A 24777-nucleotide genomic window follows, 5' to 3' on the forward strand; every position below is an offset into this window, starting at 1 on the left:
ATCTCTTTCTTGAGAGGTAACAGGAAATTGAGATCCCATCATTTTATATTTGGGGTATGATAACAGTTTACAAATATTTGAAGCATGAAGGAGTGAGAGAAATTATGTATTTAGTGTGACACATTGGGTTATAATGAAGAGTAATAGGTTGATGTTAAGAAAGAGAAAACTTAGATTAAATATCAGGGAAATCATCCCGACTGTGAGATAATGTATAAAACTGTGGAATAGTATCTCAAAGGAAGTAGTGGAACCTCCATAATTTGAGACATTTAAAGTTAATCTGGATAAAACATTAGAAGTATAGTGCAAGGAACAAAAACCTCCCCACACTCCAACTTTCATACAAGTATGTGTTTGCAGCAAGAATGAGAGACTGGGGATCCATTCATTTTTTTAAAAAAATTAGATTTTTCTCAAACAAAACCAAGGGAGGACGCAGAATTTAGTAAACCTATATAAAGTTGTACTTTCCTGAAAAAGTTTATACGTGGATCCCAAAAAATATACTGATGAGTTTATCATTAGGATAACAGTGTTCAGTTTATGTAATTTGAAGGGTCAGGTCTGAAGACTCCTTTAGGGCGTCTGGACTTTTCAAGGGGGTTTACGAGTATTTCCCAAGAAATATTTTAAAAAAATCTGCAGTTCTGTGCAATATGGTTTTCCAAAAACAAAAGTGTCTGCTCTTCAGAGGCATTTTCATAAGCTCTTGCAATAGATCCTATCTGACAGCAATGCTGAAGAAGGATTGAATGAGCAGGTGAACTCCATCAGAAGCAGGGAAATTGACAAAACCTTTCCTTCAGTCTGGGGGTAAAATTTTACCAAGGGACTTCCATGAACCCTCTTTACACTGCCACTGATTCCTTATGTGACCTTGGGCAAGTCATTTTACCTCTCTGTGCCTTAGTTTCCCCATATGTAAGATAACACTATCATTTTGTAAAGGCACTTTGAGATGTTTAAGTGAAAAATGTGTGTTACCTTTATATAAGGGTTGATTTTGTTTAACTGCCAAATGTCGTTCTAGAATTTCCTTATGGTTGGGACAATAACAAATTGTTTTATAATTGTTTGTATGTGCTAAGCATCTCCAGCACATGAACATTTCTGCAGAAACCAAATTAATCCTCTTTTGGAGGTTCCAAGAAACCTCTCCCTACTTTAGAAAATTCAAGTTATGTTTAGTGTCTTTGATTGCAAGATAGATGTCTGCCACACAATTTTTAGATCAAGTTTATGTATGCTTAAGTTTTAAATGTGATTTTGTTGTTGTTTAACAGGAAACTGTAAATAATGAAAGCCAGAAGTGCTTTGTTCTTCAGTGAATTTAAGAACTCTTCCCTAATTGGGGTATCGTAAATCATTTCCTCCGGTTTAGTGCATACATTAGAGTCTTTCAGTTTTTGAATAAAGTTTTTGAAAACTATTTTTTCCACAACTAGTTTTGAGAAGCTTATCAAGTTTCATCAAATATTCTAGATTTATGTTTCCCATTAATAGCCTTTTCTCCTAATAAATTATTCATTTTGATTGATTAATTACTTCCAAATGCAGTGGACGCCTTTAAAATGCAAACAAATACTCTAATGTGGTATTGACTTTACCCAAAATACTTCCTGAATGTAGAATATGACACTACTGGGAAGTATTTATACTGTACCAAGATAAATGTTGACTTCTTAAAAGGGTGACCAGATAGCAAGTCTGAAATAATGGGACATTTTTTTTTGGACGGGGGATGGTTGTAGTGGGAGGGCATAGTTGCATATATAAGACACAGCCCCTAGTATTGGGACAGTCCCTATAATATCAGGGCATCTGGTCATCCTACTTCTTAATGACACCAAATATACAGAAGATGCCATTTAAAGAGGCATCATTTACTAAAAGCAATCATATCTCCGAATCTTAGGCAGCACTGTCTTTTCTTATAGATAAAAATAACTTAGAATAGGAATCGGAATAGGAAGTGACTAGTGTATCTCACACATCTTGGTATGGAAACAGTTGGTTAATGCTGACTTCTTAATAATGACCTCTACAAATCCCCTCGTGTGTTTCCATGGATTTACTTATAAATTTGAAAGGCTATATTCTAAATCTTCCACGTATCACAGGTTTTGTGTGAATTGCAGGTGTTTCTTAGTTTTCAAATATAAATGTGTTAGTGACACTCTATTGTATGAGGACAGAGCAAGTTAAAGACTAATTAATATTTCTTCAAGTTAGTTAATCAAAGTCCACTATTTTAAAGGTGCAATATGCTGTATTTTTAACAAATTTCAGTTTATGCTTTTGATTCTGCTGTTTAAAATCTATTTTTTTAAAAAAAAATATGGAAATGAAATCACTTTTAGAAACTATAAATCAGTAGAGTTTGAGAGGTAACATGTCTGAGAATAGTTGGATATTAGGGAAAACTTTTTCACTAGGAGGGTGGTGAAACACTGGAATGGGTTACCTAGGGAGGTTGTGGAATCTCCTTCCTTAGATAGTTTTAAGGTCAGGCTTGACAAAGCCCTGGCTGGGATGATTTAGTTGGGGATTGGTCCTGCTTTGAGCAGGGGGTTGGACTAGATGACCTCCTGAGGTCCCTTCCAATCCTGACATTCTGTGATTCTATGATTCTATGAGTTGGAAGAAAAAATTAGCAGAGACCCTAATTTTGGTTGTTATGAGACACAGCCCATGGAAGTTGGCTTGGAACTACCTTTGTTCATGATTTATGTTTATCTGGTATTCTTCTGCCATTTTGAAAGTGAAACTTTTCTTTTGTTTATATGCATCTTATATATGTACACCAGCATTGCTTCTGGATACACAACATTGCTTGCCAATCAGTATGTTACTGCAGGCCAAATTTCAGTTTCAACTGTTTTCTATTGATTTCACGGGAAGGACACTGCATTTTAATATAGTGGGACAACATATCCTGTACTGACTTTGATATAATCAGCATTAATAGAATGCTCTGGTATCAGCCTTCATCAGGAAACCTTTGAAGGACATAAATCCACACCGAGTAGAGGTCAAGCATAGGAGTTTATTACGTACAGCGCTGACAGAGTGTCACCTTGCTTATTAGGCTCAGAGACACTGTCAATCAATTGATTACAGTGGAATATATGGATTTTCCATGGGCAGGGAAAAATGATGGGGTAAGCAGTCCCACACCCCCGGATAGGTGTAGCAGCAAGACATGATAGCACAGTAGCCAATGGTCAAAGATTACATAATGTTTCCGCCCATGGTCTCAAGTTAACAAATTAACATTTAACATTTAATTAGTACTTTAATAAATGTATTAGTATAAAATATATGTTGAATTTTGATTTGGGGTCCATAGGAATGAAGTAGCTCCTTTGATTGCCCAACAGATACATACCTAGGGGTAAAAGCAAAGAAACAGTGAAAGTATATGGCAATAAAGATTGTCTTTCAAGTTGCTTATTTGTGTTTGGTTCCTGGAAAAGGGAGGTGGGAGGAGGCCATAACTTATACTGATATGTTCCAACCTTTTCATAAACTCAGGGTTGGATGTGTGGGAAGAACATCTCCCTACAGAAGAAACTAACACAACGGAAACGGGGCTTCTTTGTTCTATTCGCAACTTTGAATAAGACACAATTATTGCCCCCAACATCTGGTGTTTTGCTGACCAGGCATATCTTAACACAAGCAAGGTTATCTTTTGGTTATTCTGCTTTCTCTTAGCTAATCACTATTTGCTAGGTCTCTGACCTTTTGACCAAACTCTGGATTTTGGGCCTGTACACAAATCCATATACCAGGTTATTACATCAGCAATGGATTTTAACCCTTCACCTTCATCAGACCACCAGTCTATGGATGGGGTTCTGGGTGTAAACTTTTTTGGGGTATGGCTTTCAATTACGGGATGATCAGAAATATCATATTTTGATAACCTGGAACTCCTCATATATGAGGAAAACCCTACCAAGTTTGCCAGTTTCAGAACAGCCTCAGCATAGTAAGCAAGAACATGTGGCTGGCTTTGGACAACAAAATTGCCACCAAAGACAGTGCTGCAGCTCCTTCTGCTAATCATATTGTTACTACTTCTGCTTTCCAAAGAATGGAAATGGAATAGCATTCTTTGCTATTGGTGCTACCACACAAATGGGGAAATAGATCAAGAATGCGCATTAGATCTGATTTAATCCAGAATAGAGACATCTGTTGCTGTAGGAGGGCATTTGACACTGGAAGTGATTTTAGAAAACTGAACCTGAAAGGAAAACCTATTTTAAAAGAATGGGTTATGAGGGCAGAGCCAGCCATTTCCATCAGTGATCTGGAATACACTTGAGAAATCGTTATGCTCAATGTGCTGAGGCTATCACAACTTCTTGGTATTTGGAGAAGGAAACTAAGTCAATGCATGTTACGTTTGGAGTATTCAGGTCAAAAAAGGGATATATCCCCAATAAACAGTCAGTATTACTAAAATTGGGTTAGTTGTTCATCTATTACAGCCACCTATTGTATAAGGTATAAATGTCTATTTAAAAACATTTGATTTAAAAATATATTTGAGATTAACGTTTGTGTAACAGTGATATTTGTGACTATATAGCCATTATTCTTTAGTACATTATTTTCGTTGGGATTCAAATAAGTGATTGGAGAAAAAAAAGCATAAAACAAAAAAGAGATGCTCTTTCACTTGTTCTTATTTCATCAAACCCCATATGTCTATATTACCCATTTGGATACCAAATCCTGAAATTGCCACTTCATGGACAAACCCCTACATCCTTACAGAGTCCTGTTAAAGTTAATGGGGCATTGCATAGATATAGACATCTGCCCGTGCTCTGGAAGTTGTAAGATCAGGGCCTTATATTATAAATGCTTCGGGCAGGGATGCTTTCCTCAGATTTGTCTGTAAAATGTATAGTACACATTTGGCACTTCATAAACTTGTTATTACCTTAAAAGGACAGAGTGGTTTGGTTAAGAAGAGCACCCAGAACTTCAGATCTGAACTACAGAACAGCAAAAGTGAGCTGTAATTATTCATGTGGATATGGAAACAATGAGACACAGACAAAATAGTATGGTTAAATGCAGAGACTGCAATTTTATTTAAAACTGTTAACCACCCCAAACTGCCTGCCAGGGTTATTCCAGTGCAGACCTGAACAGGCACCTAAGCCTGAGTCCAGGTATGAAAGCAATGCCCCTTCAGGCATGCCCAGGTACCCTGACTGGAAACCAGTCTCCTCCACCCCAGCGATAGGGGAGTGAAGCTGAGGGGAGCCGCAAACTGCATGAGACATAGAGGCACACCTCTCCACCCTGCTTCCAAAAGAATCTGACTTATTCTACAATTTTGAAAGATGTCTTCTTGAAGAGATCTCAGATGCTAACTGAAAAAATAAAACCACATCAGCATTTTATAGAGTCTGGAGTTTATAAAGTTTCCTGCTGTGTGCTCACAGTCTGTGAAGGATTTGAGTGAAATTTGAATAGAGAAAATTATCGAAGCTTGTCAGGAAAGCAGATCAAAGATTGATATGAAGACCTGATCTTTCCTTCAGGGGAAAAACATTGCAGGACAGGCCCTTAGTTAGTGGAGTTAGATAAGTTCTCTTATTTTATTCTTCATTTGGGCTTGATTTTTCAAGGTGAGAGCCTGCAGTTGGAGTTGTGAGAGGGCTCAGCACTTTTGAGAACCCAAATTATCAGGGGTGAGTGATATTCCTTTTTGTAACTATACCTCAGATGTGGCAGAGAAAAAACAATGAAGATACCTTTCCAAATCAACAGATCATCTCGGCCTGCAAGTCAGACTGTCTGTATTTCTTCAAAATATGATCAACATGCATCTGTGAAGCCTTTCAAACTATTGAAGAGCTTAATTTGGACTTTTCTTCCTATAAAATGAAGTAATTTCTGTAGGACTAAAGGCTTTAAAGCCATAGACTTTTCTTACAAGTATAGATGTTTATATACAGGAAGTTTTTAAAAACAGGTTGGACAAACACTTATCAGGGTAGGTTTACTTGGCCCTGCCACAGCCCAGTGTGTTGGATCCAATGACTTCTTGCAGTCCCTTCTAGCCCCACATTTCTATGATTCTGTGAAGCCAAATTGAATCTGACTACCATTTCTCTCACATATTTAATAGTAGCAAACAAATTCAGTATGGTACTGACTGGTATAGGTCTTGAAATAAGAAGTTTATATTTGGAGATGCAAATAGTTCTGTGCACCACAAGACATCTGCATTTTCAGGTATTAGAGATAAGTGAATTTTCCTTGCCAGAGATTACAAATCTGTTTGTGATTTAAAGTATTGGGCCACGTTCATTGCTGGTGTTACATTGATTCTATTGGGTTGATTCCAGTGGAGTAAAATCAGGGATGCATTTGGCTCATGTATATATTATTTCACATTACACACTTCTTTAACTCCATATTGTGCACGAAAAGGGAAGGTACCTTCATATGCCAATCTCTTCTTGTCTTTAATTAATTAATACACTCAAAAATTAAGGGATAATGAATAGCAAAACATCACTTTCCAAGCTGCACCTTAACTCAATATTGCAAAAACCCAGATACAAAGCTAATTGCAGTGAAGACATCTAAAGGGTGACAGCCCTGGCTCGGTTTGGGTAACCATGTTGGTAACAACCAGAGAGACTTTTAAAACACCAAGCATGATTTAAATAGTGGACATTCCTCTGCATGTTGATCCTATAAAAATAGTTTATTTCAGGATCAAAAGACTCAGGCACTAGCAATGATTATTTTGTGTTTCATTACAGCAGTTAAGAATCTGAATCTTGTTTAATATTCATTATTTATATTTATCATGTATCATTATATTCCTTCAGTATTTATGTTCAGACTTCCATTGGCTTCAAAGCATTTGTATCACTCTCACCCCAACCCTCATAAGAAGCTAAATAGATTATTCACTGAGGGCCCAATCCTATATTCATTTCACACCCCAAGTCCCTATTAGCGTCACTGGGAGTTTGGTGTACACAAGGGAAGTAGGATAGAGTTCCAGGGCTGTGTATTAAGGAAACATGGATGATGTTTAGCTTCCCAGATTTGATCCTTGAATGGATTCTAAAAAGCTTAAAAATGTTCCAAGCAACCTTTCAAAATTTGGTGTCATTTCACAGAATCTGATCTGTTAAATATTCCATAACTATAATAGGATCATTCAAGGTGTGCTAGTGGTGGGGGGCAGGGCAGGAGATTAAAATGATTTAATATTTTATGGCAAATGAGACAGACCCCCATAACTTGTTTAAATACAGAGGCAGCAACTTTATTTAAAACTATCTCATTGTAATTAAAATGTAAGTAATTTCAAATAAAATTTACAGTTGGAAACATGATCAAATAAAAAGAAAGCTGGCCCTCATAATTCATAGCTAGGGCCTACCAAATTCATGGTCCATTTTGGTCAATGTCCTGGTCATAGGATTTTAAAAATCATAAATTTCATGATTTCAGATATTTAAATCTGAAATTTCACAGTAACTGATGGGGTCCTGACTCAACTCTGAATGCAGCAGCACAGAAGAAAAGGTGGCATGGTATGGTATTGCCACCCTTACTTCTCCTTTGCTGCTGGCAGGGCGCTACCTTCAGATTTGGGCACCTGGCCAGCAGCTGCTGTTCTCCAGCCACCCAGCTCTGAAGGCAGCGCAGAAGTAAGGGTGACAAATAATGCCCTACAGTAACCTTGCAACCCCCTCCCCCCTCACAACCCTCTTTTGGGTAGGAATCCCCATTCTGAGAGATGCTGGTCTCCTCATGAAATTTGCATAGTAGAGGGTAAAAGCACACAAAAGACCAGATTTCACGGGGGAGACCAGATTTCATGGTCTGTGAATTTGGTAGGGCCCTATTCATATACATCAGTCAAGTAAGAGGGGTTAAATCATAAGTCTCTTCCCCTTTAAATGTATAAGTATGAAAATACATAGCAGCATTGCTGGGCTAATTGGTGTGGATGAAACACTGTGGAAAACAACATTTTGGTTACATATGTTTCCAAATAAATTTTCCCTCCCCTCTTTTGCTAATGTAATGTATAACACAGACCCTAGGAACTGAATATAACTCTGACTAGATAGAATAGCATAGAGCTGGGTAAATACTACCTACCCCGACCCCAAAAAAGTATTCATAGGCATTTGAATAAATAAAAATGCTGAACTCCCTCTGCATGTATTTGAATTGCAGAAAGAGAAGGGTACCTATAGTTGCTTAAATGAGACTTATAGGCTTTAGGTCTGAGTCTGCACCATAGAAGTCAATGGAAGTTTTGCCTATTACATGCCTAAAATACAGATTACTCAGGTGGTTCTCCATTTCCTATAGACAACCTGTACATCTGCTGTTTATGGGCTAACAGAGGTCAAAGAAATGACTGATCTTGGTTATTATATGCAGAGTTGTAGCTGTGTTGGTCCCAGGGTATGAGAGAGACAAGGTGGGTGAGGTAGTATCTTTTATTGGACCATCTTCAGTTAGTAACAGACAAGCTTTTGAGCTCCCAGAGTTCTTCTTTAGTTTGGGATTTTTTTTTTTTTGGCCTTTCTCTGTAGCCTGGAACATGGGTCATCAGCTGGGATCATCTGGGCATATCTCACCTAATCCATTCTCTATCATAGCAGGGACCTCGAGCTTTGGTGGAACCTCAGTTGTTCCTGTTCTTGGCCTGAGGCACACACTTTAGTTTCCCATGCCCTGAAATGTTTTGGTCTAACTAAAGTCTTTGGGCTTAATATAGGAGAACTTTGGTAAATGTCATGACTGTGATATAAGGGAGATCAGTTTAGATGATCTCATGGTGCTTTCTGGCTTCAAACTCTATGAAATATAAAACTCCATGAAAACAAAACAAAAATCTGAAGCAAACTTACCATAACAAATGTGAACTGTTAGTGATTTACAGTGGGGACTTTAAGTGGTGTGTTAGCATTGTTCTGGCCCTCTGTGCAAATGTGAATTTCACTCAGGAAAACTCAGGATGTTACTAAAGTTTGTAAAAAGAAAAGGAGTACTTGTGGCACCTTAGAGACTAACCAATTTATTTGAGCATAAGCTTTCGTGAGCTACAGCTCACTTCATCGGATGCATGCAATGGAAAATATAGTGGGGAGATTTATATACACGGAGAACATGAAGCAATGGGTGTTACCATACAGACTGTAACAAGAGTGATCAGGTAAGGTAAGCTATTACCAGCCAGAGAGTGGGGGGGTGGGGGGGGAAACCTTGTGTAGTGATAATCAAGGTGGGCCATTTCCAGCAGTTGACAAGAACGTGTGAGGAACAGTGTGTGTGGGGGAAATAAACATGGGGAAATAGTTTTACTTTGTGTAATGACACATCCACTCCCAGTCTTTATTCAAGCCTAAGTTAATTGTACCCAGTTTGCAAATTAATTCCAATTCAGCAGTCTCTCGTTGGAGTCTGTTTTTGAAGGTTTTTTGTTGAAGAATTGCCACTTTTAGGTCTGTAATTGAGTGACCAAAGAGATTGAAGTGTTCTCTGACTGGTTTTTGAATGTTATAATTCTTGTGTCCATTTATTCTTTTACGTAGAGACCGTCCAGTTTGGCCAATGTACATGGCAGAGGGGCATTGCTCGCACATGATGGCATATATCACATTGGTAGAAGTGCAGGTGAACGAGCCTCTGATAGTGTGGCTGATGTGATTAGGCCCTATGATGGTGTCCCCTGAATAGATATGTGGACACAGTTTGCAACGGGCTGTGTTGCAAGGATTGGTTTCTGGGTTAGTGGTTAGTGGTTTTGTTGTTTGTTGTTTGTTTAAAAATCGTATGACCATGACATTGAAATTTCACAGTGTTGTAACTGATGGGGTCCTGACTCAACTCTGAAGGCAGCAGCACAGAAGAAAAGGTGGCATGGTATGGTATTGCCACCCTTACTTCTCCTCTGCTGCTGGCAGGGCGCTACCTTCAGATTTGGGCACCTGGCCAGCAGCTGCTGTTCTCCAGCCACCCAGCTCTGAAGGCAGCGCAGAAGTAAGGGTGACAAATACTGCCCTACAGTAACCTTGCAACCCCCTCCCCCCTCACAACCCTCTTTTGGGTAGGAATCCCCATTCTGAGAGAGGCTGCTCTCCCCATGAAATTTGCATAGTAGAGGGTAAAAGCACACCAAAGACCAGATTTCATGGGGGAGACCAGATGTCACGGTCTGAGAATTTGGTAGGGCCCTATTCATACACATCAGTCAAGCAAGAGGGGTTAAATCATAAGTCTCTTCCCCTTTAAATATATAAATATGAAAATACATACAGCATTGCTGGGCTAATTGTTGTGGACGAAACATTGTGGAAAACAACATTTTCCATATGTTTCCATATAAAATTTTCCCTCCCCTCTTTTGCTAATGTAATGTATAACATAGAACCTAGGAACTGAATATAACTCTGACTAGATAGAATAGCATAGAGCTGGGTAAATACTACCTACCCCGACCCCAAAAAAGTATTCATAAACATTTGAATAAATAAAAATGATGAACTCCCTCTGCATGTATTTGAATTGCCACATGATGGCATATATCACATTGGTAGATGTGCAGGTGAACAAGCAACCATAGGGCTAGAAGATTTGTTTTGTTTTAAGTGAAAGTTGATATACTCACATAATCACTTGACTCAAACAGTTGAGGCTATAAGAAAAGCCTCAAATATTATGAGACTCATGAAAAAATTGCCAGGGTTGTCGGCACTGCTTCAGGGCTTAAATCTTCTCCCATTATTTATATTATTTTAATCTGATCATCTTTTTATTTACCTCCCTCATTTTCTGTTTTTTTTTTTCCTGTACATAACCCTCCAGAATCCCCCCCTCCCGCCCCCGCCATTCACATTCTCCTTCTCTCAAACTCTCACATTAAAAAAAATAGTTAAGGGCATGCACTCTTCAGTCCTCATGCTCCATTGAGAAGGCACATAAGGGCGAGATGTGCCTGCCATTATTCAGTTCCTCTCACTGCTTCCCAGTTTAGGGACAGAGCCTGACTGTCCAACAGACTGTCAGCCTTTCATCTGTACTTCATAGCTAATTGGTTTTTTACAGTTCAATTTCGTTTATTGTTTTAGTAATTTATTCATCCGGTTGCCTGTTGCAACCTTTAGTTGTTAGCGGGTTTATTTGTCATGGGTATGGTGTCATCCAGTTCTCCTGAGTTCAAATGCTGCCACTCCTGCAAGGGAACTATTCCAACTTCATGCAGACACTCAAAATGTCCCTATTACTCCAGGAGAACTGCACATTCCTAATAAATGTGCCATTTGTAATTTCTTCAGCTCCTGGGCTAGGAAAGACAGCGAGGCCCACCTTCAGGTCTTCCAAATGACTAAATCCGTGAGACTCATTTCTGAACTGGGCTCATTGAACTCCCCTGTACAGGGACCTTCACAATCCAAGAACATGAGCACAGGCTCATTGCTTTCAAGGGCCCTGGATCAAACGATGAAGAGAGCATTGTCCTCAGACAGACCACAAGCATCTAGAAGTTCCAAAGGTAGATCACCTACCAGGGCTTACTCTAAGAGGAAAACCACCCCACAGTAGTGAACATCATGTGAGACTTCACAGCCCAGCCCAGTCTCATCACCAAATCTCAGTCCCAGACCAATTCTGACAATATGGCACCAAAACACCTGGCACTGAAATCTGAGACTTCGGGAAATAGTTTGGCATTGACCCCAGCACCGTCTGCCTCAGTGGCCCTGGCATTGACTCTCTCAGCACCTGAACCAGGTTGATTGCAGTAGTGCACCATCATCATGGCAAAGACTGTGGTACTACCCTAAGAAAACTTGGTTACAGCTCATTTATACAACCCCACACAGCATTCTTCAGATGATCCATACCGATGGACCTGCACAGATGGCACATCTGGAGCCACAGTCCCCTTTTCTGTCAACTTCAGCACTACAGTCAGCACTGACTTTATCCACTAGGATGGCACCATCAGCCCGAAGGCCACAGCACCACCTGCATCTGGGTTATACATTTTTTTCAGCTTTATCTTCAGACTCAGGGGGTGAGGAAGATTCATACCAGCAGCATCTTTACTCACCCAGATTCTCACCACAGCCCTCAACATCTTATAGCGAGTCCAGACATTTCTCACAAGAGAGATACTGGGACCCACAGAACCTGGACTCATGAGTCCCTACACCCTGGCCACTAGACTCTTATCCACCAGTTCCCATGTCGCCCTGTTGGGGACTCTAGTTGGCTCAGAGGAGTCTTGGTGTGAGTGAGCAACTGTACCACCAGAAGACTATCTGCTCCATGGCACTGAACACACAGAGATCCCAACAGTGACCCTCCCCTGGGTTCCAGTATAGCCATAAGCAGAAGAGGAAGAAATGGAAGAGCAGGCACCTTCCAGCACTGGTAATCCTTTTCTCTTTGTCCCCAATGAGGCTGCTGTAGTGCCACAATTGGCCTCAGAAATGCATGACTACAAGGCTATCCAAAACCTATTAAAAAGGATGGCCTAGGCCCTCCAAATCCCTGTTGAGGAAGTAAAGGAGTTGGTGGATATACTCTGCAGGAAAGTAAGCCCTCCCGTCAATGAGCACCACATCGGAACCCTGTGGCAGATGCCTGTTTTGGCACTGCCTATATCTCACAATGCATGCCTCTTACAGGTGCGAAATTCTTTTACACCCCTTCCTGCTGTGTGGTCACAGTGGCGAATGAAAAGACAATTCTGGTTCACAGGTCTATTGACCTGTCAGTATCCCATCCCAAGACTTACCTCTGCTCCCAGACCTGCTGTGTCAGAACCAGAGTCAGATCCCACATCCAAATCTACTGTCCCTGCACTTCACAGCATGGTGACTAGATGGATGTCATCAATGCAGCAGTCTTGCTCTTCCCCAGTTAGGGGAGTTCTAATAAGTAGAAGACAAAACAAACTCACCTGGCAAAATGGATGCGATTCTCCCACTAGTGTCACCAAAACTCATTGATTCCACATTACTCCTCGATCCTGCAGATTCTTCACTAGTTACTTGAGCTAAAAAGAAAGAATTTGTCCCTCAGCTCTATCAAGGTTCACATGGCAACCATATCAACTTACGACGCGCTGGCAGAGAATCACAAAGTCGTCTCATTTGACAGTGATTAGGTTTCTAAAAGACCTAATTATAGTGTTCCTGCCTGTCAGGGAACCTGTTCCGCCATGAGATTTAAACCTAGTAATTGCAGATAGTAATAGCTGGCAGGGTAGCAATAGGTGCGAAGATTTGCTACACCTTTTCTAAAGATGTAGGAAGAGCTGCTGCTCACTACTGTACCAATGTCCTCTGGATGCATAATGCACTGCTTCTACTTTTCCAGGCAGATCTGCATCTAGGTATGCCAAGAACACTGGCCCCTGACTGGGGCCTTTAGACATTACTGCAAAGTAAATAATAATTGTCACAGTTTTGGGATAACTGCACCTGTGGCCCCCTCCTCTGTGGTATGCTTAAGGAATGCCCTTTCAGGTCTGAGGCCTCTAACTGTCACCTCTCTCTGAGCTGGGACCTGCATCCCTCTCCCTTCTCACCAGGAGTTAGGCTGTAGCTCCCTGGCAATTTGTGGAGATTATCCTGGCAGGAGTGACTAATATCCAGCACCTGTGCTTTGCTTTCTCTCCAAGGGTTCTGATCAATATATGCTAGTGGTTATCAGTAACCAAACAGCTCTCTCAAAGCAGAGTATATATATTGAAGGACAGAAGCCTTACAGAGAAAATATATAAAATAATAACAGGTCTAAATGCATCCTAAACATACAGCAGGGTTTGGCTCCTGCCTTGGTCAAAGGGTCATGGCTGTTCATTGGATTAAAATGAAGCCCTTTCTGTCAATTCAATCTGGCTCTTGATCCCCCAGGTTCTTTCTTTGTCTCCCGTGGCTTTTGAAACTGACCTGAACCAGTATATATGCCAGTCACTCCAGGGGGTTGTACTTCTCTGGAGCTGTTTTCAGTCTCAGGACAGCTATAATCTCCCCGGAGTGGTTTTTGTTCCTGAAAGACCAGTGATGACCCTCTCCCATGGAGCAGAATACAATCCCTAGCCTACAGTAACACATATGACATTCATAAAGTTAATACAATAGTCCCCAAAGACACTGCATGTGGTTGGCATACCTGTCACAGTAATATTATCAATTATAAACATAATTTGGCTCTAAACCTAATTTGGTTTGTACTTTGGGATACAACAGAAGTACAGCTTTTGGAAATGCTTTACCCAAGCATACAAAATTCAATTTAGTGAACTTTTTCTTCTAACATTTCTGTGGCTCCTTTATGTGACCGTAAACTTTGGTCACGTGTCATATTAAGCTTCAGACTCTATTATATGGCCAGCTGCATTTCTAATACAGTGCAAAACTGACCTGGCTAAAAATGGTTAAGTTCCACTATGTGAACAGAATTTTGAATTTTAATGAAATTGCCTGATGGAAATTTCCCATTTTCACAGTTAAATTTAATGACTTTCTAACTGCAAAGTGATAGTTTTCTGCTCCTGGAAACTCTCTCTCATTTTAATTTTTATAACTATATTTTACGGTTGCTGAGAATTGCTGTTTTGCTTAAGTTTATTGAGTACTGCTGTAGTTTTTAAAAAGAACAAAACCACACAATGCAGGTCAACCCCCTGTACCTGACAGCCTTTAGAATTGTACCCCTGTATAATACTATTGACGGACCTCACAAATTTTGTCAGCGTAGGTGTGCAAGGCCTTTGGGTAAAGCATGGACGTGGGCATGTGGATTGTATTCCTGGCTTTGTCTGGGATCTTGTACATGTCAATTAAGTTAAGATTTTTGTGAATGACCGGTGATTTTCAATGCCTCCATTTTTGAATACCCAGCTTGAGACACCATAAAGGGGCTGCGTTGTCAGAACATTTTGAGTACCCACCCTCTAAAAAATCAGGCCCTCTTTAAGGTATCTCAAGAGGGGCATCCAAAACCACTAGTCACAATTTGGGTGTATCAGTTCACAATCTGTCTACTGGGGATAATAATACTTCCCTAATACACCGGGGTATTATGAGATAAATTCATGAATGTTTGAGGGGCACCCACACTATGGTGAAGTGGGGCATATAAATTCATAGAAAGAAAATCTCACTTTGGCACTACTGAGCTGGAACCTTAGCCCTGATTGTCTTGCTCCTGAGCGCCCAGTTGCTGGCCTAAATTTGGTGTGCATCTGAACTCCACTTTCCCAGCCCATCTCTAATTAAGACTGATTAATCATGAGTTTGTTATTTAAATACACTTTTAATGGATGACACACGTTCAAAACAGATATTGCTTATGATGTTATTTTTTAAAATCTGAAAGGCTTATCCTGTGTTTTTTCCTTTCCCTTCCCTTCCAAGTGCTGTGCGGGGGAGACGAGAGCTTCTTATGTGCCAGTGGAATCTGCATCCCTGGGAAACTACAATGTAATGGCTACAATGACTGTGATGACTGGAGCGATGAGGCACATTGCAGTATGTTACTTTATATCCTTATAGTATTTGTCTAGACAGAACACTGAGTCCAGGGGAGCCTAGAAACAAAAGTCAACTATTGTAACAGGAGAAGAGCTTTGTGTAGCTTTTGTGTATATTCGCTTCTGGCCTCTCTTTCAGGTGCCTATGAATATGTTTGCTTTTGCCCAGCCTGACCACAGAATGTCTTTGTAGACCTTTTAAAGTTTATGTTTAGAAGCTTGATTTTATTGGCAGTTGAACAGCTAAGATTTCTTCAAGGACCTATGGCGGTTAAAAGTATTATTGGACAGGACTGTGGTTGTTTTAATCGATAAGTAACTTGCCATAAAGACCATTTTTGTAAAGAGATAACCAGGTTACAAGTTTTGAGTGTATACTCTTCTGGTACTTGGCTTTGATTCTACAGCAGATACAAAATCATCTGCTTAGAAAGTTGTTTCTTCTCCAGCCCTGAATGTGTCTTTTATAAACAAATTTTACTATGAGGTGCCATGGAAAAGGAAAATATATATGCCCATTAAGTATCTTCATTTGTCATTTCCCTTCTCAAGTGTAGTATATATTTCAAAGCTCATACACATGATCATCTGTTTAGATGACTAAATTCTAAAACTAACCCCTGTGTTCAGAGACTCTGAAAAAATGAACAGTAGACAAAACAGTGAAAAGGGTAAAATAGGAAGAAAGAGGGACGGTTTGGGGGATAAGTAAATAGATAGGGAAAATTATCAGAGAGTCAAATCAAAACTCTGGATCCAAATACACCCAAACTGAAAAAAATCAGATCTGGATTAGGATCTGAACTATGTAGCTTGGGCTCACTTCTGAAAATCACTTGCCTCTTATGGATTCCCAGAGGGAAACTATGTGTAACATGCATAAAATGCCTAAGTGAGTTAGGATTCTGAGTCACATTGGAGGTCCATAAATTAATGGGACTTAAATTCACAAATAATTTAGCTGCTTTGGGAAATTTTTACATATAGTTTTTATCTGGGAATCTATTAGAAGCAAGTCATGGCTGCCATCTCCTATAAGTCTCAATAGGAGTAAGGCTACAGGTTGCCAAACCTGTTGTGTTTTTACCCTCAGTGTTAACTCCAGTTTAATTTAGAATAACATTTTCAAAAGTACCTACATGATTTAGGATCCTATATCCTATTGAAAGTCAATTGAAAGGTTGAGGGCATAGAAGTAATTTAACAGTAAAGCATTACAGGGATGTTGTAATTATTAAAAAACAAGCATTACAAACTCAGAAAATTCAGAATTAAGATTAGATTGAAAAGAAATCCAAACATGTGAAAGTATGGAAATGCACAGTTAACATTAACTTGCATAACACTGTGCAATCAATATACAAATATGATTAGTGCATCAGTGTTTGTAATCCTAGATTAAATTAAATTGAATTTTAAAGACACAGATTTTTTCTATTTTCTCCCCTCATAGTGGCACACAAGGGAGAGGTAAGGTTATTTGGTTGCCTTAACCATGCATTGTCCCCTGTTCTGACAGGGAGTACCACCTTCCCTTGAGGGCAGCTTCGCTTTTACTCTTATTGGAATAAGTAGCTAAGGGCAGGCTGTGGCCTCACTCTTATGGACAGCAATAACAGAGTGGCAGCCAATTTGAAATGGAAGAACATTATATGTCAGCCCCTGCTGAATAAGAAACTTTCAATTATGAAGAATAATAGCAAAAATTACTATTAATTCTAAAACAAATCTTCAAATATAGCTAATGTGTGGGATTTGAATGAGTTTTAGCTATGTGGGTAGGTTGAAGAGTCTGCATTGTTCAGATGCTGAGAGGCAAAAACATGGTCAGACACAGGGTGCTGTGGGATAGAAAGAGGTTGGGCACCAGGTAATTTTCAAAATAAAATTACCTAAAGAAAACAAACAATTATCAGACTTGATAATTGGGAGAACCAACAGTCAATTACATGGAATTACTAATTAATTGCTTCTCATATGAGGAGTTCAGGATAACCAAATCAAAAGATGGAATTATTGATTATGATTATTAATGAGACTGCACTCAAGGATTAACCACTTACATTTTACAAAGAATTATTTTCCCTATACACTAAAGGATGTCCCCAAATAAACAATTGAATGTGACTTTGAAACATTTATTTAAACATCAAAATGAAAAAAGAAACTAATAATTAAATCAATAGGGATAATGCAAATGGGATACACCAGATAAAAACAGGTAAAGAAAAGCAGTGATACAATGTAGCAATATTTAAAGCAATATGAAATTCTAAAATATAAAGTACATTGAAACAAAGTTGGTTAACTTTAGTGAATGAACTAATATTAAAAAATTGAGTATAAAATTTGAAAACTATGAGCATCAACCAGTATGGTAAAAAGAAAAGGAGTACTTGTGGCACCTTAGAGGCTAACAAATTTATTTGAGCATAAGCTTTCCGAAGTGAGCTGTAGCTCACGAAAGCTTATGCTCAAATAAATTTGTTAGTCTCTAAGGTGCCACAAGTACTCCTTTTCTTTTTGCGAATACAGACTAACACGGCTGCTACTCTGAAACCAACCACTATGGTATTCACTTGATTACTTAGGATACTAACAGCATCAATAGGTTGTTTACCCTAATTAAGACTAACTAGTAGCTAAAAAATATTAACATAATTCAACAGCTAAAGTTGAAAAAAAAGATATAAGAACATAAGAATAGCCATGCTGTGTCAGACCAATGATCCATCTAGCCCAGTATCCTGTCTCCTACAGTGGCTAGTACCAGGGCTTCAGGGGAACTGTACTGAACAGAGCAGTTGCAGTGAACCGCTTTGTCTTGTACTCTCAGCTTCTGGCTGTGAGAGGTTTAGGGTTACCCTGAGCATGGAATTACGTGCCTGACCATTTTGGCAAATAGCCATTGATAGACTTATCCTCTGTGAACTTATCTAGTTCTTTGTTGAACTCAGTTATACTTTTGGCCAGCACAACATCCCATGGCAATGAGTTCCACAGGTTAATTGTGTGTGTGCACTGTGGATTTATATAGTAGCATTATGATATTTTTAGTCTTATTTTCTATCCCTTTCCTAATAGTTCCTAACATTCTGTTGGCCTTTTTGACCGCTGCTGTGCATTGAGCTAAAGTGTTCTTGAGACATAATAAAGTTTTTCAATCCCTGCTTTAAGTGTAAGACAGTAACTGGAACCAAGACCAGTGCTTTCATAATAAAGAAATGTGCTAGTTACCCCAAATATTTTGATGTGTTGTTGATAGTTGAATTATTACATGATTGATGATCTGTCTAAGAAGATAACGGAGAGGAAAAGAAAATGTGCTTTTCTCTAACTTTCTGTGCTTTAAACTAGTTTGCATAAACTAACAGTGCTGATACTGATATGTGGCATTCCTGTATTTAACAGGATCCAGAACAACACCTGGGAAACTTTTTACACTGGTGTAATTTAACAAAGTCCAAACTTTATTAGATCTTAGATAAGTTTGATCTGGAGTGAAGTTTGTTTTAATGCTCCAGCTGTAAACTTTTGGAGAGAAAAAAAGAGGTTTATGGAACAGCAGATGCAAACTTAACTACAGAATCAGAGATAAGGTTCTGGCTATGTTAAGTAATTTGACCAGTTGTAAAACATCTGGCTAAACTCTGATCTCATTTACACTGGTATAACTTCACTTCTATGGAACTGTTCTCTGAAGATCAGTAGGTGGAAGCAAAGGCTTCTAGTAATGTAGATGGAGAAACAAATTTGAATCCTGATCCTGCAAACAATTAAGCACTTGTGTAACGTTGCTGACATGAGTAATCCTGTTGAAGACAATGAGGTTGCTAATGTGAGTGACAATGAGATTGCTCAAGTTACCGACATGCTTGAAGGTTTGCAGTATCAGAATCTTGGTAGTCTTTTCTAGACCTGTTCATTTATTCCTGGCCCAGGGGAGGATTGTTTGTCCAGAGTGTTTTCTCTGGAGTGAACAGAATGAGGCTGTGGTGACAATGATGAATAATTTGCTGTGGAAGTAGCTTTCTCTTGGTTGTACACTGTGTTGATGTTTAGCCGTTCAGTTAAATTGATTTGATGTACTGTAATTAAGTCAGTCCTCAGTGTGTCTAGACAGTGATGCTACATAACTTCATAAAACTAAAAAAAGATTTTATTTCTTTGAAATGACGTAAAAGGCTTTCTGTAAACTAATTAACCAACAAACTCTATCTGGTTTCAGATCAGTAGACTTTAAAATGTAGTTAATTGTATCTTTGAAGGGGCACTGGACTGATTTAGGGTACATCTATATTTGAACTGGGATGTGTGATTCCCAGCTCGCATAGACATACCCATGCTAGCTTTGCTTGAGCTAGCTCCTAAAAATAACAATGTGTCTGTGGTGGCATGGGTGGCTGCTCAGGCTAGCTGCCCCAAGTACTTTCCTGCCTGGGACAATCCTACCCCCTGCGTGCACGCTTGGTGTGCCGCTGTGGACACACTGCTACTTGTAGGTGCTATCCCAAACACTGCTAACATGGGTATGTCTATGCAAACTGAGAATCGCACCTCCTAGTGCAAATGTAGATTTACCCTTAGGTTCAAAGGGCCAAATTCTGCTGTTGTAAACTGGCACAGCTGTATAGAAGTAAAAATATGGGATTATGTAAAAACACAATGGTTATTAAATTAAAGATGAAAAGAAATACTTCCATGAATATGTTTTGTGATTTAAACGAAAACATTTTTGTTAGTTTGTTTTAGATTTAAGCATAAGAGCATTATGATTTCTCCAGCATGTGACAGATGAGGAGGTCAAATTGTTGGCAAACAAGTACAGCAAAGTACTTATTTTTAAACAATTATGTAATCACTTCATTTAGGGTTGTTGTTTTTTTTAAATGTTCAAAACAATCATTATTTTCTACTAATGTTTTGTTAAATTAAATAATAATTCCAAATGGCTGAAGAAATAGGGAGCTACCCATCTTGCTTGTCTGCTAACTTGTGGCTACACCTGGATTTTCTCAGGTGGACTCCTGCAACTGCATACAGCCCCATTGTTCTGCATGGGTGTAAGTGTCTGCTCAGGTGGACCCAGTTGCAGGATCTGGCCCCCTAGGGAGACAAATTCTGCTTATCTTCCTTGCATGAAAAGTGTCATTGACTTCAAGAGGACCACTCATGTGAAGAAGGTGAGTGAGATTTAGCCCATAGTCTGCAACAAAGAAAGGGCTTCTCAGCATTTGAATGCATGGGGAAGGCTAGTGATTTTCACAGTCAAGATCTATTATTTATTAGAACTCTTTATTAGTTCAAAGAATGTTTACACATTTTCCATGCAAACTTTTCTAATACATAATAAAAGTTACCTTAAAACAACTAGGGAGCTCTTCAGCCTCTCCTGAATTAATCTACTGGTTAATACTTCCATTATTGTGGATTATGTCAGAACACAGAATGTCTTTCTGGGAAATACATTAGTAGTAAAATCGCAGCTCTCATTGAGATGTCTTTTGTTATTTGTATTGCAGTAACATCCAAAGGCCTCAATCAAGATACTTTTATTTTTGAAAATAATTTATATCGCAAATGCAGGCTCATGAAATAGAGGTTATAAAAAGAATTACTGATACTAAAGAGATGAATCCCAGAGTGTTTTAAGTTGCCTGCATCAATAAATTATCAGTATTATATTGCACAGTGAATTATCTTCCTTTCCTCTCCTTGGCTTCTTCTGATACACACTCTTCCTATCTCACCTTTGATACACCAAATAAATTATTTAGGTAACTTTTAGAGTCTAGACAATTGTAGAATCCAATGAGCCGTTTGCAATGATGGTTTCATGTTTTATGTGAGATACTGTCGTTTCTTTATTTTCAGGCAGATACTACACACACACACACACACACACACGAGATTAACATAGCAATTTTAATCATGAAATGGAAGAGACTTTTAAGTTATTAAGTTTACAAGTACAGGGGCAATTTCTGCCCTGACTTACACACTGTGCAACTTTACTGACGTGGATGGGTGTAACTGGAGGCAGAATTTGTCATACTGCATATAAGATTCCTTATACCCAATTTTACTAAACAAATCCAGTGAAATTATACAAACATATTTTAAAACAAATGACACAGAAGTTGCTGGAACTTAAAATTATCTTTAAGGGGTGGGATGGGGAATTGACAGACAGAAGAGTGTGTATTGCAATAGTGAAATTGAAAGGGCAAGTACGTTAATAGAGGTCAAAGGGCTGGTAAATCTGAAAGCTTGACCAGCCTTAACCAAACTGATATGAAACTTAAAAAAGATTTGGGTTTAATAGAGATTAGGAACAGGAATGAAGTTCAACTAATTTTTATTTTATGAAAACTGGCTTTGGCCCATCCCTAATGAAAATTAAATTCTACCAGTTACAAGTGGTGGTTATGAAGTGGGATTTGTATAATGATGAGAATAAGTAGCTGTCTAATATATTATTGCCAAAACCTTAATGAAAACGTTAAGACATTTAGACTCGCATATTCACTTATTTCAGCCCTTGCAAAGACATCTGTGTGCCTTTGTTTAAATTACACTGTCTGAGTTTCAGAGTGCTGTTGTCAAGCTGTGCCATGCTCTAAATGTCATTTCTGTAGCTATGAAAGGATGAGTGTAAATATGTATTAGGGCATGAATGCAGATCAAACAGTTAACTTAGCCAGAAGAGGGACCATGGGGAAAAGACAGCTTTGTTTTGTTTACAATGAGGAATACTAAGAAATAGATACAGTCAGAGTTACATACCGATGGGAAAAGATAGAGGCTTGCCAGGGTAGTTCATGCTGATACAGATTCAAGATAAATAATGTTTTGAATTTTAAACCCAGCGGGGTGCTGTTCTGCTCATATGAAATATACACATAAGTCACATATTTTCATTTAGTTTTATGGTTTTGGAATTTGCCATTTCGTTCCTTTTCTCTTTTTTTATACACTGGTCTGAAAAATTCAAGACAGTGAGATTATTTTATTACATTCTCTTACACACAGTGCTTGGCTTTAAGTCATAAGTTCAGATCTAAACTTCTGAAATAATGCAAAATTAGTAGAGAGAACAAATCTTTTTGTGGGGGTAAGAAGTGATTAATATACATAGTCCAAAATTAAGGTTGTTAAGCCTGGGGAAGCTCTACAAATTTACCAAACTCTCCCAAATTTGAGACCACTCCCTTAGTTCTATTAACAGAAGTGCTAATACTAAAGCAGTCAGGCCAAGCCTGAAGACTGTCAAGCCCCATGTCTAAGGTTGGGAAGAGGAGACCTGCACCCTCTGTGTGACTGGTTACTGCTTAAAGGTTTAGGAGCGCATGTTAATGAACTCCCTACCCTTTCTTCTCCCCCAAACAGTGCCATGAGCATTTCCAACCCCTTCTCTCCATGCAAAGAAGTGCAAAAGTGCTACAGTGATCTTCATGTGGCTCCTGAGTGCAAAGACAGAGGGTTTGAGGATGGATATTCATCTTCTAAAAAGAGTAATAAAAGATGTTGCCATGTAGCAATATGTGTGGGAGTGTAGTGGCTGCTGGAGTTCTGGCCATTTTCCCTTCTGGATTATCAGGAATCATAGTTTCTTTATCTTGGTGAACTTTCTCCTCTTCCCTTGGTTGGCTGATTTACTTTGGAACTCTCTGCCAGGAAGATCAGAAGTACATCAGAAGCAGGAAGCCTGCCAATCAGTGGGGCTACTGGATCATTAAGGTGCTAAAGGAGCTAATGCTGTTTTGGAGATGCTAAATGAATTCTTTGCATCGGTCTTCACTGCAGAGGATGTAAGGCAGATCCCACACCTGAGCCATTTTTTTTTGGTGACAGAGCTGAGGAACTGTCCCAGTTTGAGGTGTCAGTAGAGGAGGTTTTGGAACAAATTGATAAATTAAACAGTAATAAATCAGCAGGACCAGATGGTCTTCACCCAAGAGTTCTGATGGAACTCAAATACGAAATTGCAGAACTATTACTGTGGTATGTAACCTATCACTTTAATCAGCCTTTGAACCAGATGACTGGCAGATAGCTAATGTAATGTCAATTTTTTAAAAAGGCTCCAGAGGCAATCCTAGCAAATACAGGGCACTAAGCCTAACTTCAGTACCAGGCAAATTTGTTAAACTATAGTAAAGAACAGAAATATCAAACATATTGATGAACACAATTATGTTGGAAAAACGTCAAAATTGCTTTTGTAAAGGGAAATCATGCCTCACTAATTTATTAAAATTCTTTGACGGGGTCGACAAACTTGTGGACAGGGTGGTACAGTGGATATAATGTACTTGAACTTTCAGAAAGCCTTTGACAAGGTCCCTCACCAAAGGCTCTTAAGCAAAGTAAGCTGTCATGGGTTAAGAGGGAAGGTTCTCTCATGGATCAGTAACTGGTTAAAAGACAGGAAACAAAGGGTAGGAATAAATGGTCAGTTTTCACAGTGCAGAAAGGTAAATAGTGGGGTCCCCCACTGATCTGTACTGGGACTAGAGCTGTTCAACATTTTCATAAATGATCTGGAAAAAGGGGTAGACAGTGAGGTGGCAATGTTTTCTGACTATGCAAAATTATTCAAGATAGTTAAGTCCAAAGCTAATTATGAAGAGTTACAAAGGAGTCTCACAAAACTGGGTGCCTGAGCAACAAAATGGTAGATGAACTTCATTGTTGATAAATGCAAAATATTGCGCACTGGAAAATATAATCCCAATTATACATACCAAATGATGGGGTCTAAATTACTGTTACCACTCAAGAAAGAGATCTTGGAGTCATTGTGGATAGTTCTCTGAAAATAACTCCTCTATGTGCAGTGGCAGTCAAAGAAGCTAACAGAATATTAGTAACCATTAGGAAAAGGGTACATAAAACAGAAAATATCATAATGACACTATCTAAATTCAGGGTATGCCCACACCTTGAATACTGTATGCAGTTCTGATCCTCCCACCTCAAAAAAGATATGTTAGAATTGGAAGAAGTACAGAGAAGGACAACAAAAATGATTCGGGGTATAGAACAGTTTCCATACAAGGAGATTTTAAAAAGCTGGAACTGTTCAGCGTAGAAAAGAGACGACTAAGGGGGGATATGATAGAGCTCTATAAAATCATGAATGGCATAGAAAAAGTGAATAAAGAAGTGTTATTTACCCCTTCACATAACACAAAAACCTGGGGTCACCC

The 24777-nt window shown here is 38.9% G+C and overlaps 1 protein-coding gene across 1 annotated transcript in view; it reads left to right on the plus strand.

Annotated features, from left to right (window-relative positions):
• CORIN (corin, serine peptidase) overlaps positions 1 to 24777 on the plus strand; it is a 315814-nt gene that overhangs the window by 181013 nt on the left and 110024 nt on the right. Inside the window, exon 6 of the mRNA XM_077814583.1 lies at positions 15450 to 15563. Coding sequence (XP_077670709.1) covers positions 15450 to 15563 — 114 coding nt within the window. The remainder of the gene's footprint in view (positions 1 to 15449; positions 15564 to 24777) is intronic.

The sequence above is a fragment of the Eretmochelys imbricata genome, chromosome 4 (assembly GCF_965152235.1).
Source record: "Eretmochelys imbricata isolate rEreImb1 chromosome 4, rEreImb1.hap1, whole genome shotgun sequence".
NCBI classification, from domain to species: domain Eukaryota; kingdom Metazoa; phylum Chordata; order Testudines; family Cheloniidae; genus Eretmochelys; species Eretmochelys imbricata.